Raw genomic sequence first — 18378 nt, 5'->3', positions numbered from 1 at the left:
TTGCGACCCCATGTTCATAGGAACATATTTTCTTATTTTTGATCCTGGAACACGCACACGAAGTTTGTAAACATACTTCTGACTCATCCTGTATATTTCTGCAAAGAGAGGGGACAGTAAATGTGAACCACATATCTTTTAAATGGATTATAGATTTTCAATTCATTTATTTAAGTACTTGCCAACAGGAAGAATCCAATAACAGGCAAATGACGATCATATTCCATATGCTGTGGGATCTTTCGTTCGCGGAAAAGTGATTTGCATACTTTGAAACAATTATAAAAAATAGAAATAAGTATCTTTAAGTTTTAATAATAACTCATAGTTAATAAATTTTTGATTAAACGATATGTATAAATATGTTTTAATTTATTTGAAATGAATAAATTTAAAATAAATGACATGATAAAGATGGATAATTATGAACATCAAATAGAACATTTTTCGGTTAGGGTCGATTTGTAAGTAGTTGTCGTTGTCAATAAATGCCACCAACCACGTATCCCCCGCACACACATTATACAAAATTGGGTTGATGTGCCGCTATGACTTTTCGACAATATTTAGTGTGCCGCGAGTGTAGAAAGTTTACGCAACACTGCTTTAGACAGAAGAAGTCGATGGACTTAAATAGATTTACTACTGTTTCTGACATTCTTTAAGCTGTGACTTACATTCCAGTACGCTAAAAATAAGCCGAAGTATAAAGCAATGCATTCTATCACTCCACAGCCTATCTTGTTACATATCCCTGCCTTCGTATATAAACACAGGAAATAAGCTCTTTTTATTTTATGGCAAGGCCTTGAGGATTTTCGAGAAAGTCTTGAGTCCCTGTCGTGAAGACAAGAAAGACGACAGGAAAGCAGGCCCGCCGTGTTAGGAAACTTCAGAGATGCAATGCAGGCGAGGAAGGTCTGAACAATTACACTTCATTCTGGATTACTGAGTTTTTGAACGTTGTCCATCGTCTGGTATTATAAAAACACACAACGTTTAAATGTCTTATCTCATCAGATGTAAGATTGGGGGGGTGGGGGGGTGGGGGGGTGGGGGAACTTTCTCTGTTGGATCCGTCAGAATGAGCTAATCTCAATCATTGGACGAATACCGGATAATGGACAAAGTCCAACTCAGAAATCCAGATTGCAATACACCATCGTCAGACCCTTTATAATCGATTTTTGCACTCCGTGTAGGATTATTAAGGATATGTTAGGATTGCGATCTTCTGGGTTTGTCTGGGAAAAGACGATACTTTTCCACAACTTTTTTGATTCTGAAATTTTAGTCCGAAATTACTCTTGGAATATGAATGTTTCATTTCGTATGCAATTCTAATTGGTTCAATTCTAAAAGTTTATGACGATGGTGCGTTGTTGAAGTAAAGTGTTTTCTGGATATTTTCCATCGTCTAATAAATAAAATCATAAAATCCACGACGTTTCGGAGATGAGACTCTATCTCCGTCATCAGGTAGGGCCAAATCCATAGAGCTAATCCCTACTACGGACTTTATTATTTTTAAAATTTAATTATTCGAATTCTTATGTGGGATAATTAAACATTATTTTGTTATTTGTTACTGAATTAATTCACAAGAGTCATGAAATACGTATAATTACAAAAATAAGGATTGTATATTTATATATACCGTTTTCTAACACGAAGGCTTAAAATGATTTAATATAAATTATGTGTTATTGCAGCGTCATTATCCTTTTATATCTCAGCGGTAGCTATTTGTACAACCTGCTTCAACAATGAGTTTCACATATTTCTCATTGTGAACAGCTATTATTTCCCTAAACAGCATTAACGAATTTTGTGATGGTGAAGAGTTGATTTTTCTTTAAGGTACTGGCTGAATTATTTAATGTTATTTAGATAAGTTTCAGCTTCAGAGGTTCAAAGATAGGAATATTCTACGAAGACACTAAATTAGGATGTGGATAACGAGTTTTATAGATTTATAGATTTGAATGACCAGAAATATTATCTTTCTCAGTCATAAAATTATGCTCAGTAGAGACAGACTGAGAAACTGCTTACCATTATTATCTATTATCTGTGGCTCTGCTGTCCTTGACGGACCTTGGCCTACTTAAATATGAGAGGTTGCTTGATATTTTTAGACAGTTGGTAGGACTCGCTTTCGAACAAAAGTTATGGCTATTAGCCTTATTTTAAATCGGTAAGGAGACCAGGAAATCCACGTTTCCTTTAAATGGGCCAGCAATTTTAGGTGTTAACGTCTAATTTCCACGAGCGAACTGAACCTCAGAATTGTAACAACTTTGTTCCGGCATTATTAGTTGTACATGTTTGTGTTGGAGGTCATGGTAAATTTGAAGCTTTAACTGCGATTCAGCAAACTTGATGATACGGTTCTGTTATAGAGCAGAAAATACATAGTTTTTTGTAGGCGGTTGAAGTATTTAGGCTTCTTAAAAGTGTTTGTACTTCCTTAATTTCACAGTGCTGGATCTCCAACGAATCTGTAACGTTGGGTATGTTTAAAGTAGAGTAACTCTTGAAAGGACACACTTCACAATTTTTTGCTTTGCAAAGGAAAATGCACTGTGAAGGAAGTTTTATGCTGAGACATACGAAAGTATACAATAATTGTACAAGATTTGTAATACTACAAGTTTGTTTAGTACGAAGGTAGTTTTTGTGAGTTTAGCTCGGACCTTGCTTTTATGTGTAATGCATTTAATTTAATAACGAAATATTTTTATATGTTTTGACAAGACTTGAGGTTTTCATAGCGTTGAAGATTATGAACAAGGGAAGAAAAAAATATCATAATTTTTATGTTCTATTCTGAAATGTACTCTTACAATAAACATCTGTGCTCTTGAAATTTTTTTACTGCGATGTATCATCCAGAAGATTGGTTTACTTCAACATAAATTACCGGATTTGGAAATTAAAGAAAATTATATTCTATTGTTCTCGAAACCTTATATTCTTTAATCGTTTTTACATGTTTTATTTAGTGTGCTCTGTATTCTTTTAGTTGATAATTCCAGTGCCCTGAGCAAATGAAATTGTTTCACTACTTACAGTTTTTGTTCTGATTGCATCGCAATACACAGACAGACACTTTTGATCATATATATATATATATATATATATATATGTCCCAAAACGATGTATACACATATTACTTAATTAAATTTTAATACAATTTTAATGACATTTTAATAAGCTAAACCATTTATTAATTTGAAAGTGCTGTACCATAACTCGACCATAAATGTTAGTAGAAAATTAATCAACAACCCTTTTCGCAGAATTAAATTTTGATCTGGTGGTTGCAGATATAGCACATTCTATTAAGTATACAGGTGAAGCACTCGATCATAACTTTTAATGCTAGAACATGTGAGTGCAATGGAAGAGGAGCTGCTACCGTATTTAAATTATGGAGGTTCGAAGAAGAAGGTCCTAAGACATCGTGTCATTTATTCATGAAATATACGAAACAAAAACGAATGTCGGTTCAATATTTTTACCTTAGTCACTCATCTGCATAATTCGGTGTCTAGACATTGCAAAACGAAAAAAAGATTTTATATCCTACACTTCCTCGGGTTTCCTGACACTACTTAATAATGTAACTCAGAACTCAAGGTCGCGTTTTGGGGCTGGGTATTTCATGTATATAGAGAAATAGTAATAAGCAAAATGGTGTAAGATCAGAGGTTATGGTGTCATTAACTAATGTGTTTTATATTTTTTTCGCTTCCTCCAATCTAAACAGAGGTAAAAATAATTCATAGTTAAGGGTGTGTTGCACATGTAGCCTAATTTTTTAAAATAACCTTATGATTCGGGATGGATTTTATACCTGTCTTTACACACCGATTTCTCAAGACAACTCTGTAATGACTCGAGACGTTTTATTGTTTGCATCTAATTACTTCCTGTGCTACAAAACAACATTGAATTATTTCCGATTTTACTGTCTAGTTCTGTGTGTTCTGTGGTACATAATGCGCCATAAAATAGCAGACATATCTTTATAACCAGGCGTTTTGAAACATAATGATACATTAAACGGACTGTAGGATAGATGACCGTGGTTCAATTCCCGGCAAGTATAGAGAATTATTTTCTTCGCCGCCTTCCGTACAGTGAAATCTTTTCAACAGGGGTTAGGCGATGGGAGGGAGAATTTAACTATCTTACTCACCATCATCTAGCATGGAGCTATACCTCCATCTCTTATGTTTCTTCATGGTGTGGTGCATTATTAAATTAATACGCGCGGTCACGAAAGTCACTTATGCAGACTTGTTTATGACTCAGATAACATTTGATTGTTCATTATTCAGGCAGCTTTGTGAGAGTAATGTAGAAAATATTCAGAATTACTTGTTTCCAAGTCTGTAGACCTGTGAAAACGGTGTATGTTAATACGAGATTCAGACAAACTGGAAGTTGACCTTAAATGGAGAGAACGTCCGATACTCGTTTATAAAATAAAAAGAGGTTTGAGCCGCACCACTGACCTTTGGTAGAAGACTGACATACTTTATTGCTATATAAGCTCTTAGCACGTTTCAGTTGTAATGCCCTCTGTTTATAAATCTTAAATTATGCATGTGGTTTTTTTCATGCCTTTGAATCTCATTATGGAGTGAAACACATTTAAGAAGAAGGATATGGGTTGTTTCATAAGTTGTTGATGGCACTGTACCAATTCTGAATTTAAAAATCGATCGACTCATTAATTTAAAATTAATCGCGTTGCTTTCGTTATCTGTTTTATTTAATTAATTGTCTGCTTAGCTTATAGAGGGAAACATCATCATTTTTAACCGATGTAGAAATGAATATTCATAAGACACTTAGCGGCTGAATAAAACTACAAAGTGTCGCAGTCAGAAATCGCCGTAAAGCCTCTAATTGTATCCGGTTTATCTCTATTGGACCAGGGAGTGAACTACTTCAAGATTAACTTAACCGTCTTGCATCTCTCTACACATATTTGAGTCTTGTTACCTGGGCCATTTGCAGATAATATTTAACCTTTTTCGTGTCCGATCTTAGACCGCTTGACGCTGGGATCGTGATCTCGATTTCCTCTTGAGACACGGTTATATGTGCTCATTTTTATAACCTGTGCTGTTTATGTATGTAGAGACCCTGCGACGAGCGATCCCATGTGTAAGGACGTCTGCTAAGTGTCCAAAACGATTAATAATTGAAAAAAGGCCATGGGTTCTGATCTTTAAAAGGATAAGAAGTTCTGTCTTTGGTAGTAATTTATTGTCTTTTGTGGAGCACATCGTCATTTTGTCACCCGTCCAGTCTCACTAGTGGCGTCAAAACTAAGTAACAAGAACATTAAATACAGCGTTGTCTTTGCGGTCAATAGAATAATTATATAAAACTACGCTGGATTTGAAAATGTTGAAATAAAGATGCTTTGAATTAATTATTTAAGAATTTTTAAGAAATACTCTTTTCTAATATCATCAATTATTATTTGTATGACTTTCTCACAGGTTGATATGTTCTGCCCCTGGCTTGATTAAGTGTTGCCTTATCTACTTCTTCCCTCATTTCAGACCCGTTATGTTTCAGACAAGAACGAGATAATAAGGGGAAACTAACTTAAGTAATTATTTCTTTATGTGCGTTCATGATTAATTCGAAACAATGAAAAAGTCTTAAGAGACAAAGATATTCACGGGTGACTGAGAAAGGAAACCGCAAATTCAGCATGAACAGAAATTCCTCCCTGGTATACGAGTTTCAATTCGATGTCATAGAGATAAATTCTGATTTTATATCTGTACATTTGAAACATTTTGAACCTAAAAGTAGAAGTATAGCAATTATTTATACAAAACTTGTTTCGGGTGGGCGTGATATATAATATATATCTCTAAAGAAAAAGTATTGTGTATAAGGGAACAAAATGCCTAAGAAAACAGATGAAACTGGGAAGGATGAAATAAAGAAAGACTGGTGAAAATTTCATAATGAGGATATTCATAACGTACTTCACCCTTGGCATTGTTATGGAGATTGAAAGAAGGACGAAATATTTGTGACACTGGGAAATGAGATATGCATAATAAATTTTAGTCGTAAATACTCAAAATAGAACCTCACTTCGGAGACCGAGGTGTATATGAAAAGGGTAATGTTGAAATGGTCTTAAAGAAATAGAGTGTTAAATGGAATTAAGACGCCGAGGTAACGGTTCAATAGGTGTGGGGGGGGGGGGGGGGGAGAGAAAATCTCGTACACCTTGGAGTTTGAGAAAAGCAGGATATTTACTGACTAGTCGAGTAAGTAGCAACATTTAAGGAATGGTTCCGTGTCTTGTAGAAGATTTGCTTCTTATGCCAGATCTGTCTGTGGACTCCTTTGTGTAGGCCTACTGTCGTACTCTTTTCAGGCATGCATGTATAATTTTTTCAGTTACAGCAAGTCCCACTTCTTTTTCCCGTGGGGCACGTACTAGCATTGCTCTCAAATGTCGACATATAACACAATTTTAAAAACAGCCGCGGATATTCTTTTGCTATCGCTCTGTTTCAGAGTATATCACCCAACAAGGTTCCAGGTGTCGGAATTCAAAAGTTGTTGTTGCTATCCTGATAAAGCTGGCAAAAGCGCTTTAAGAAGATTGTTCCAGTACACTCTTAGGGGAATGAAAATACTTTATAAAGTATTTCTTACACACATATTTCATTAATATTATTAAAAATCATATCAGCGTTATAGCTAATGTATTTTAGTAGTTGATTTGCTTCTTGTCAGAATTCGTGGCTGGCGTTGCTAAGTAGAGCAGTAGCAACGTTGTACAACGTTGTTCACAGACGAACTGAAATTCTTTTCAGAGTAATGAAGCAAAGAACTTCTCTGGTGAAAGTACACTGTAATTGCTACGTACTTAAAGGATTAGGAGGACGAAAAGTATCAGCCGATTTATATGGAACACGTCAAGGCGTTGAAGAAAACCGCTCTCTGCAGCTACAAGTTGTTAAGAAAGAAATATTATCTGGCCTCTCTGATTTATGTATCAGACGTTCATGTATCAGAGTTGTCTCGCTAGGGTATGATTTTGAATATCTTAAGAATAGGAAGCGAAGTTAAAAGGTAACAGCTTATTAAGATGGCTGTCGTCTGTGTTATTGCATCGTGATGATCTTCCTGATGATGGAGGCAGCAAGTACATCTAAAACGTCGGTAAACTTATACCAGACTGCAAGGCGCAATAACCCAGAAGTCAGCCATCTTCATGTTCGCAGCCGTGAGAACTTGAAATATTAAAAAATATTACAGTTTTACCAACTCTTTGGAGCAGAATTCTTCTCAGAAATTAACAGTCTCTCAATTAGTAAATTCCCTGTCTATTCATTACCGTGTTCATAACTGCTCGTACCCTCATAGATCGTACCCTAAGCCAGATGAATCCTGTCCACTCCGTCAAACCATATTTTTTTAAGCTCCACCCATCTAGTCTCATGTTTTGCAAGTGCTCTCTTTACTTCAGAATCTGTATGCATTTCTCACTTCTTCCATAACTGCCGCATACCCGTCCATTTATTTTTCATTGATTGATCACCGTAGTAATATTTAATGAACAGAATCCCCAGCCGTTTGTTGCTTCTTCTCTCTGAGGTTCTAATAAATGTTTATGTATTCCTAACATTATCTATCCTCATTCTTTATATTCGTCTCTTAATGTGACACATTTCATCACAACCATACAGAGCAGTTTTAATTTTTGAATTTGAAATTTTAGGTGTAAAGCTGAAAGACAAAGTTACTGGGCTGAAGCGTAATAACGATTCTCTGAATTTAAACCCATCTTAATTTCGTCAACATTTCTATTGTTTATTTAACGACGCTCTATCAGAAGAGATTTTATACGCCGATAAATGAGAAACAGTACGACAATTTCAAATTTTAACCGAGTAGGATGCGAAAGAAACAGTTATGGCCTCACGTATTATTGCAGCATTTGCTGAGAAAGATCACGACAATCTTAATCAGAATAACTGGTCGGCAAATAGTGTTTTTACTTTGATATGTAGCCCCTATGTCATAGTACTGCTATTTTGGGACGTTTATGCCCATAACAGATTATATTGCATTAATTTATTATTTTTAGTTTATTTGGTGTGACTGGGCCCACATCAAACTGTAGCAAACACATATTACAAGCAGATAAATATTTATTATATATTTTAATCAAAAACACAAACATGACGCATGTAAACCTTAAATTTGGAGTTTTTATATTTGTATACGGAATTTATAAGATACAGATATACCGTAGAAGAAATGAAGATGCTTAAAATAATTCACTTCGACCTAATGCGAAAGAAATTAGGATATTGTAAACCAAATTGATTGAATCATGTTGGGAGGATAAAAACACTGGGCACACTAAATATCTTACCGATTACAGACCCATCGGAAGACGAAGACCTGGAGGACTATTAGAACAAACGGTTACAATCTTCAGGCAGATAAAGATCGCGTCAAAGTAAGCAACGTATAATCCAGACTTCCAAGGAATCTAAAATTTCACTGTTTCTGTTTCGCTAAAAACGGAATAGCGTACTGCTTGTAACCTGCAAATTCTTAAAAGTGATTTGTCAGCTATTTTCTTTTATTTTTCTTTCGGAGTGTCTTCTACCTACTACCCAGGGATGTCAATGACACGGCCGATGTGAGGTTCGTCAGTCGATGTCCTGATAACTCCCAAACACCTCCGCACGATTTAAATCACTAATAATCATTCAAGTTTCACCTACATCCAATTTCATTACCTTCATCGCAGTTCTTTACGCTTTCGACCTATAGAAACAAACATTCTTTTACCCTGGGAATGGAAGATACTGTACGTCTTGACAAATAAGGTAGCCCTACCAGGGAACTTCCCCTTGATGGACATACTAGACGTCGTCTGAATATTAGCGGTGACCATTTATGGGCTCACTACTAAATTCTTGTGTTTATATTTATCATTTTCTTGTACTCCTTTTAAATGTTAGAATATTATCTAAAAACTATCGAATGTGTAAGTTTCCTAAATCCATCCAGGTTAGTCTCATATATGTATGTACGAGGTGCGATCGGAAAGTTTCAAGACTGTGTCAATAGCGGGCGAACCGGATGTAGTACGAGCTTCTGCCGCTAGGGGGTGCGGCCTACATTCATAGTGAATCAGTGTGCCAGCCGGCATCATCGAATTAGCATTTGTTTCTTAGTTACGGGCGTTTTGGTAGTGCATTACACCGACCCTCCTGCGATTTCGGAATGGCGTGTGCATCAAATTTTGCCAAAGACTCGCCAAAACGGCTACGGATACCTATGAAATGCTAAAGCAAGCATTTGGGGAGTCCGCAATGGGTCGTGCACAAACTTTTGTGTGGCATTCACGTTTTAAAAATGGCCGAACCTCTGTCGATGATGACGAGCGTTCTGGACGACCATCTTCGAGCACAACGCCCGAAAATGTTACGAAGATTCGGCAGGCCATTCACGAAGATCGACGTCGTACCATCAACGACTTGTGCGACATTGTTGGGATAGGCTATGGGACCTGTCAGCTGATTCTAAAGGAAGAACTCCACATGCGACGCATCATGACAACGCGCCAGCGCACACCGCCCTCAAAGTTCGGCAGTTTTTGGCCTCAAACACCATGGCCGTCATCCCGCACCCTCCTTATTCGCCGTGTGACTTCTTCCTCTTCCCAAAGATGAAAATTCAGCTAAAGGGAAGGAGATTTGAGACGATAGAAGAGATTCAGGCAGAATCGCAGATGGAGCTTGACAGGCTGACAAAGAAAGATTTCCAGGGATGCTTCCAGGCTTGGCAGCGGCGCTGGGATCGTTGTGTTCACTCCCAGGGGAACTACTTCGAGGGTGATGGATGAATTTAATACCTGAGATAAGTGTACGGGATTTTATAGGCGCAGTCTAGAAACTTTCCGATCGCACCTCGTATATACACATATGTAGTGTACAGTCTCTCGTGATCCTATGATATAAGTCACACGCGTTTAGTAAACAGCTGGCTCCTTCGACGCAGTATTCTTGTTTTGTAGAAGGGAGCCTTGTTGTACTCATATTAGCGATGTAGCGTGTTTTAAAACGGCGTATGCGAACTGGACGGTGGATGTTAGTTTTCCAGTGTGTGTTAGAATTATATTTATCACGCTCAGAATGATTCTGGGGACCACCCAGCCTTTTGTCAGAGAGGCATGAGGAAATAATCTCTGGAGGTAAAAGCATTCGGAGTGTCAAATTGATCACTAACACTTCAGTAGCGCTGAGATCGATAATATCTTACCTAATCGACTATAGGGCAATTCATATGCTTGTGCAAATAGATAATAGACAGGCACTGTATTCTCCCCAAGCAAGAAAGAAGGCAAGTTCTAGTTACCTTTCTATGAGTGTGGGCTATGTTTTAGAACAGTTCTAGGGAAGACAGAACTTCACGGGTTTTAAGTTCTTTGTATAAAGTAAATAAAATGAACGCACAATGACGATGTTTTTCTCACCTGCCTTTTTTGATCTCTAAGACAATTACACTGATGAATATTTCTGTCTTCTGGGTTGTTTCGTATGCAACAGTACAGTATGGACTATATATGTGGCTCATTAAGATATAATTTCCTACACAGTATTTATTTGAAACATTTTACAATTTTTGTTTACATTTAGTGACATAAACAAGAAAATTACGTAACATCACGCAATGTTTTTTGTGGCGCGACACTTTCCAGAGGTGGACTTGCACACGTATTACAAATTTAGTGTGTGTATTAAATACACTATCAAGGCAATTGAGTTATCTTGGATTATGCTAAATATCTATGTGTACTCCAGAGTGGAGTATATAAAGAGTACACTTTTTCCTACTTTTAAAGCGATTACAGTCATATTAGTACTTTGGCCAAATAATTCCTTTATTTTTGCGATGGAGTGGAGCTTACTCACTCCATTTTCCCGAGAACCACATAACACAAGTACATATATTATCAAGAGCAAAATTTTTTGCAATACACAGCCTGTGGTCATGTACAAAACTGGTGAAAAGTTCCGCGGAGTTTGGTAAAACCGGCTCGGGCCTATGTAGGAAGGGGTGTGTTGAACGTTGGCCCATTTTACTGTTAAAATTAAGTCAACATTATCATTATTTGTTCTCTTCTAAAGTTTTCAGCTTCCTGGTAGCAGAAGAAACATATATATATGTAGCTACCAGAACCCACACGTTAGTTTAGTCTGTCCCTGAGGTAGCTACAATTCGCCGCTGGCACTGTTTCTAAAGCTCACTTCTGTGATAGTAAACCTATCCTTGTAAATTTAATAAATCTTGAAGATTTATGTCTTCTGGGTTGTTGCGCTGTGTAGTCTGGTCGATGTTTACCAACGTTTCAGAGGTCATATTGCCTCCGTCATGAGGGTGCCCTGATGACGGAGGCAGTATGACCTCTGAAACGTTGGTTAACATCGACCAGACTACACAGCGCAACAACCCAGAAGACAGAAATCTCCATACTCACCGCTGTGAAAACCTCAAATCTTTCTTAATAAATCTTTATCAGAATGAACTGTCATTACGATTTAACATTCTGTTTTCAAATTTGATGTAGGTGGCTTGTAATTAAATGCCCCGTACGTTTACTTCTGAGCATACACTATACGCCAATTCCGGCAATAGTCGAAGTTTCTCGAGATTCTACAAATAACTTGTCTTGGCGCGCAAAATCCAATGTGAGCATTTGTAATACCAGTCTTGGTATTCTGTGTGTGTAAGTTTATTTTCTGTCTAATAAATAATTGTACAGATCTTTCCGTAACATAAAGCTTCATGTTAGTGTAATAGTTACCCCGTTTGACATCCATTAGGCTCCTGCTAGAATCTCCATAGGCAAAGAATACAGTAATCAGACGAATTTTTGTACCTTCCTTGTATTCTCAGGTTTGGGATTGTGTGTGTGATTTGTAACGCTCCCACTTAAACACCTGTGGAGTGTTCAAAATTTGAATTTATAGAACTATTTAAAAGTCTTATAGTGGTGCCAATTTGTGAGATGAAAGATATTTTTCAGTCACTTCACCTAATTAAAAAAAAAAAAACACGCACATAAAGAGACTATGTACAATTCTAGCAAAGTTTACTGTAAAGAACAGCTATTCAGTTTTCATCGCAGCTCCTGGTTTTTAAATATATCAAATAGCGTGAACATAAAACATGGTACAATGCTAATGCAACAGCTCCATATAAGGAGGTCTGTGCCTCCGCCATGTTATGATACTTTAGCATTCTCGTTATCGGTAACGCGCATACTGTTAAATTAAAAATGTTTTCACCAGAATGTATCATTTTAACGATCAGTGGCAGAGTTATTATGTACTGGTGAAACGAGAAATGCGTAAAGAATTTTTAAGGGGAAATATGAAGGATATAGACCGCTTAGAAGATTCAGACGAGAGGATAACATTAAAATTTATATTATGTTAATAGCGTTTGCGGATGTGGACTGGACACACCCGGGCCAATGTTCGAATTTTGTGAAAAAGTTAATAAATATTTTGATATCATAAATGGCGGAAAATTTCTTGATTAGCTAGTTGTCTGTAAACGCTTTAAAGAAGGACTCTTGATACATGTAATTAGTTACCAAAACGTCCGCCTGTACTACATAATGATGATACGGTATCATATGTTTTGGGCCTTTTGTTGCTTGCAACGTCTGTGAATTTTTCCTTGTACCTTTGTGGTGTCTGATCTAGTTTTATAAAAACCTAATTCTTTCAGCGGTTCAGTGATTAAACACTCCATTTGAACAGCATAAGTAATGATTTATTGTGTTTTATTTCGTAATCTGTATGAATATTGCCAACACAGGAATAAGTATTATTAAAGTGGCTGAAAATAAGCAAACCAGTTCCTCGACTTGTTAGCATAAAACAAGATTCGAAGGTTTCTTTTCATCTTTTCTTGTATTGTGCGATCGTATTTGAACGACAGAAAAGCGTGACACTTGACTGGAGCACGTTAGCAATATAATGGAAATATCCGTGAATCTGAAACAGTTTTCACGAACGACATTATACGTGAGCATTTACACAGTTCGTGTAATATTTATAGATGTACTTAGCAGCAGCTGAGTTGCTTATTGACATTTCAATTCCGCTAAAAATCAATCTTGTGACAGAAACACAATTAGGGCCATACACCACGTGCTTGTAACTCAAGGTGTTCCTAAAATCTGTGTAAAAACGGTAGAGCCAAGTCCCTTTGGGAGAAAGAGAGAGAGAGAGAGACTTGCATATTTGCTGCCTTGCGATAGGTGTGCATAGGTTCCAATTAAACTTTCAGAACTCGCAGTTATGGTCGATTAGTCAGCCCGCCTCTCTACTGCAGGTGCCAGTGAAAGGCCTAGTTATGTAAACGTGGTCAAAAAAAGTATATTCTGAGAATTATGTACCAGTCAATGTTTTTTGTCTCATTTTGAGATATCATGACGTTTAACGTAAGATAATTGTCAGTTGTTAGTCACCGTAATGATGAGGAACTTTAAATAGCAAAAGTAATATTGTATGAGGACTTTAACAGTTAGATTTCTGTGCAGGTTAACTTAAAGGATATTTTACTCTAGTTCAAAGAAAGGATGCTCTGTAAGATGGTTAAAAATTAATATAATTATAATAAAAGTAAAGTAAACCTGTTCCACTACATGCTTTGTGGGCGCTTGGGGGAGGGGGAGAGGTTGTATAACTCTTACTCATTCTTAACCTCGACATTAGGTAGGTGTGAGTGGGTAGCGCTTTGCCCCTGGTGAAAGATCCCGGTACTCACTGGATAGGAGACTGGGTGGGTTCCAGAACCGGTCTGGACGCAGAGGCCAGCGGAAAAACCCTCTACCCCCCGTCGTCCAGTCCTTAACCAGTCACTATATTGACTAAGTCACTCCGGCTCTAACAACAACAACAACAATTATAATAATAATAAATTCTATTACTCCCCCACACGTCTTCATGGCGTTGTGCTCGATTAAGTACCTGACAAAAGCTCGATTGAGAACAGTTAGAAGACTATAATGCAATCCCATTGTGAAGACAGTATAAAAACATAAACGTAAGGTAAAAATATCACACATAAATCTTAAAATACATAAGAACAAAAAATGCAATACTACTAATAGGAATCATAGGGAATTCTACTTGATTTTTGAATAGTGACCTTTTGGTTGTAAGCCCATGTAGTCTTATAGGTGTCTACAAACGGGCGGAGAACGTGGGCGTATTTGTTAACGGCAGAAGTGAATAGCTCGATAATTATGACTAGACATAGGATTAATTACCGGTGATTATAAAACGTATGTAAAATTTGTTTGGGAATTATACATGTTAATTGCCGGTTATTATTACTAATAATAACCGAATTATTCACTTTTACCGTTAACACCCCCTGTGAGACGTACTTTGTGAGCCGTTAATAAATCTTGTCCGCTATCACAGAGTAACGCACTTACCAGTCTGTAATGTTCCATTCCAGTGTATTTTGTTAATTCTTGTTTTTCTTCCTGTTCAACATTTTTGACACACTCAGTTCACTGCCCATTCACTAAAATAAAATGTTTCGGTCCAATATGGCTATCATAAGGTTCAATTCCCTGATTTTATATCACTGCACTGGGAATTATATTTTCTCCTCTCGCTGTCAAGAAGTACGGACCAAAACATGTAATCCTAATGAATGGACAGTGAACTGAACGTGTCAAAAGTAACGAACAAGAAAAACCAAGTAATAAACGCACCTCACTATTGAGATGGAACAATTACTAACGTGTAATTTTTCATTTATCCGTCTGCTCCCCTTTATTTAATTTTAAATTAATTTAATTGTACCATAATCTTAAAAATAACAACTTTACTTAAGTTAATGCTATATTTAATCATGGAACTGAGATGTGATTAGTTTGCTACGGATAATTTTCGGTGTGTATGTTTACCACAGTAACCCATTTGTTCAAAATCCTATGTGTACCACACGTTCCCATCACAATGCAGAGGTAATAAAAATGTCGGAGTAATCATAATGTTGCAAAATTACTTGACGTTTGCTTCCCATGGATGAAGGCCAAGTTTACACTTACAAAATATGAACACGCTATTAACATTATTGTCTATTGTCATTTGAATACTCTTTCAGAAAAAGCTCTGTCTGTTCAGATACTCATAACAATTTCTAACTCTCTGCTGCTTTATTCTTACAACATCTCTAACATTTAATGCTGACGAGTGTACAATGCAATGTCAGATTCATATAATTTCAATCTTGAGTCCTTCTGAAAATTAATAGAATTATGAAACACGTAACTGCTCTTATTGGTGAGAAAATATGGACTAGCAATGTCTTCTGTTCTTAATTTCAACTTTTAATATTGTGTTTACAACTGTAAGGACAAAAGATGCTCTATATGACGCCACTGGAGGTGAAGGGCAAAATGATGTCTGTATTTTGTGTGAACTTTATCACTCGAGGACGAAGATGCCAAGCGACTACATCATTTTACAAGGTCATTCAGTAAAAATTCTATATTCACGTCCTGGTTAATCCATCGAATTAATCGTTATTTCGTAGTCGTTACTTTATGATCAAATGATTTCATTAACTTTTAAAATGCATGATTGAACAACGTGTTCAGTTTTGACTTGCCATTTACTGGAAACTCAATTGTTTTACTGTGTTACTTTTGTGGTTTTCATTATTGTCACTACGATATTCTTTCTGTTCTTTCACTTTACTCTTATTACCCTTTTCCTTCTATATGGATTAAATATAAACAGCCCCTTTGTCTCTTGATGTTGCCACGTTCCTCGCTTCTGTCCAGCCTTGAATCAGGTAAATTATTCTTCAACTTCACAAGACATGATATTATCCAACTGTTTGAAATTATTATGCTGTTATTTTATTTGTATGTATTATTATATTTCCTTATGTCACTTTAAGATACACGACATAGATATAGAGTTGCCTGGTTCCTTCAGCCTCTATTCGCTTTCTTGTTTTCATTTCAGCTGCCAAATTCTAGATCCTAAATGTAGTGATAGCCAGTGCCATATCAGCAAGCTATATTTTGTCAGTGTATCAAATTTCATTATTAACCAACAATGCGCGATGTAAAATAGCTCGTGGGTATGCAACAACTATAACAACAATAATAATAAGCGTTGGTATAAACATATCCCGAAGGCAGTTGAGACTAGTCAGGGTAACCAAATAACTATTTTGTGGAACCAACAATTCAGAGCAGAGAGAATTATTATTCCAAATTATTAGAATATAATTATAGAATTATTCCAAATAACAAACCTGATATTATAATTCGAAACAAAAATGGAACTTATCTCTTAATTGATATAGCGGTACCGACTGACAGAAAAAATAATTAAGAAGGAAGCGGAGAAGATCTTGAAATACAAGGACCTTCTCATTGAAGAATGTGAAAAGTGAAAGCAAAAATAATTCCAATAGTTATAGGAGCGACAGGATCTGTCTCCAGGTCGTTCAGAAAATATTTTGCCAACATCCCAGGCGAACACGACATCAGGGAACTGCAGAAGACCGCCATTTTTGGATCTTTATACAACATTCGAAAGACACTGTCTTAAAATATGTAGTCATCTCTAACTGGGATACTGGAAACGACTGGTTCTTCAAGTGCCTGAGCACCGCGGGTTCAAACTTTTCGTTGGCTTGATCTATTAGACTTTCGGTAGGACTCCTTGGACGAGGGATCGGCCCGTCGTAAAGCCTCTGCCTGTACCCAGGACAACACAACATAGAAAAACGCGGACAAACATCCATGGCTTGAGTGGGATTCGAACCCACGGTCCCAGTGACCAAACGGCACAAGGCCCACGCCTCAGACCGCGCGGCCACTGCGGACCCCAGTCATCTATAACAATAAATCTATATAATACATGTAACACGTATTAAAAACAAAATGTATTTCGGAAATAGCTGCACAATGCACCTCAGGGGCAAGGTTTGTCTCAGGTACATAGAAATATTCTGTAAAATGGTGAATAGATTGAATAATATTATTAATAATAATAATAATATTAATAACAATCGTGTTCTGTTGTAGGTGAGCAGTGCTAGAACCAGGATATCGAAGTCTGACGAAATAGACACTTGCCTTGAACCGAAAACTAAATAAGAAATGAATAAAATGTTTATGTGCTGCTTGATTCACACTTAAGTAAAAAGAACACACTGCAATGATACAGAGTAGCCACTTTCAATCAAACTAATATTGCTAGTTTTTAGTTCGAATCCGGTTCGCGTTCCCTAACATCTGAAGATGAACCCGATTCTTGTAGACATAAAATGTTAGTGATATGCCACTTTTATTCACGCAATAAACTTGTACTACGTTCTAAGTAATGTGACACTCATATTAACATTTTTTTCTATTTGTTTTGCAGCAAAAATGAAGTTACTATTGCCGCTAGTCGTGTGGATATCGCTAACCACAACAAATGTAAGTACACTTTATTATTATGTTAATTTAGTATATACCAACTTCTTTTCATTGAATTATTGACATATTCTTGAACAATGGAACCGCAGATTTGAAACGGCCTTAACTGTGTATTGCATTCCGATGCTGGGCGAAGCAATGAACCCAATCGACTATTTCCTTGCACGCATGAAGGGAGTACGTGTTTGGATTAAGTGGGTACCTGTAACCACCGAATTGTACACAAGGATAACAAATTGTAATAGTATTAGGATTAAATTGCTATCTTCTGAGTTGTTGCACCGTGTATTGTGCTAGAAATTGTAGGAATTTCCAGATGTCCTGATCGAGACAGAAAGCGCCTCTGAAACGTCAGTAAACTTATACCAGACTACACTTTAAGTTGCATTCTCAGGAAAACTATTTAATGTTTAGATAACCTTGTTTGGCATTCACTCTTCCCACAACTTCTGAGTCATTAGGACGGAGTAGCTGTTCTGAATGTTGCATAAGCTTGAGGCTGCTGGTATTTACAATGCACTCAATTATATATTAAGTAATTTCTGAAATGCTGACTGTTCAGAAACAACTAAAAATACAGTGTTATGTACATGATTTAAACATGGGAACGACATATATAAATCCTAACTATAAATTTAATCCCTGTGGGAATCGTATTATAAATACGGATAGTTCTGAATGACTGCTTTAACCAGCAATTAATACAGAGATTTGAGAAAAGGTAAATATAGGATTTGAGACTTTCGCTGAGAGTACAACCAATAAAATCTTCTCGGGCAATCAGCCGCGTTAACTGGTTCACTACGGTAACCAGTTAACGCGGC

At 36.7% G+C, this 18378-nt stretch overlaps 1 protein-coding gene across 5 annotated transcripts in view; it reads left to right on the top strand.

Moving 5' to 3' along the window:
* dpy (fibrillin-like protein dumpy) overlaps window positions 1-18378 on the top strand; it is a 385379-nt gene that overhangs the window by 18316 nt on the left and 348685 nt on the right. For all 5 annotated transcript variants that reach the window (XM_087351382.1, XM_087351381.1, XM_087351380.1 and 2 more), the window contains exon 2: window positions 17499-17554. In XM_087351382.1, the coding sequence (XP_087207508.1) occupies window positions 17499-17554 (56 nt within the window). The remainder of the gene's footprint in view (window positions 1-17498; window positions 17555-18378) is intronic.

This window comes from Zootermopsis nevadensis, unplaced genomic scaffold (genome assembly GCF_977971745.1).
Source record: "Zootermopsis nevadensis isolate Lab colony 2312 unplaced genomic scaffold, Znev_1.0 Znev_ptg000019l, whole genome shotgun sequence".
Classification (NCBI taxonomy): domain Eukaryota; kingdom Metazoa; phylum Arthropoda; class Insecta; order Blattodea; family Termopsidae; genus Zootermopsis; species Zootermopsis nevadensis.
Note: the sequence above shows the minus strand (reverse complement) of the source record. Positions and strands in the feature narration are given on the sequence as shown.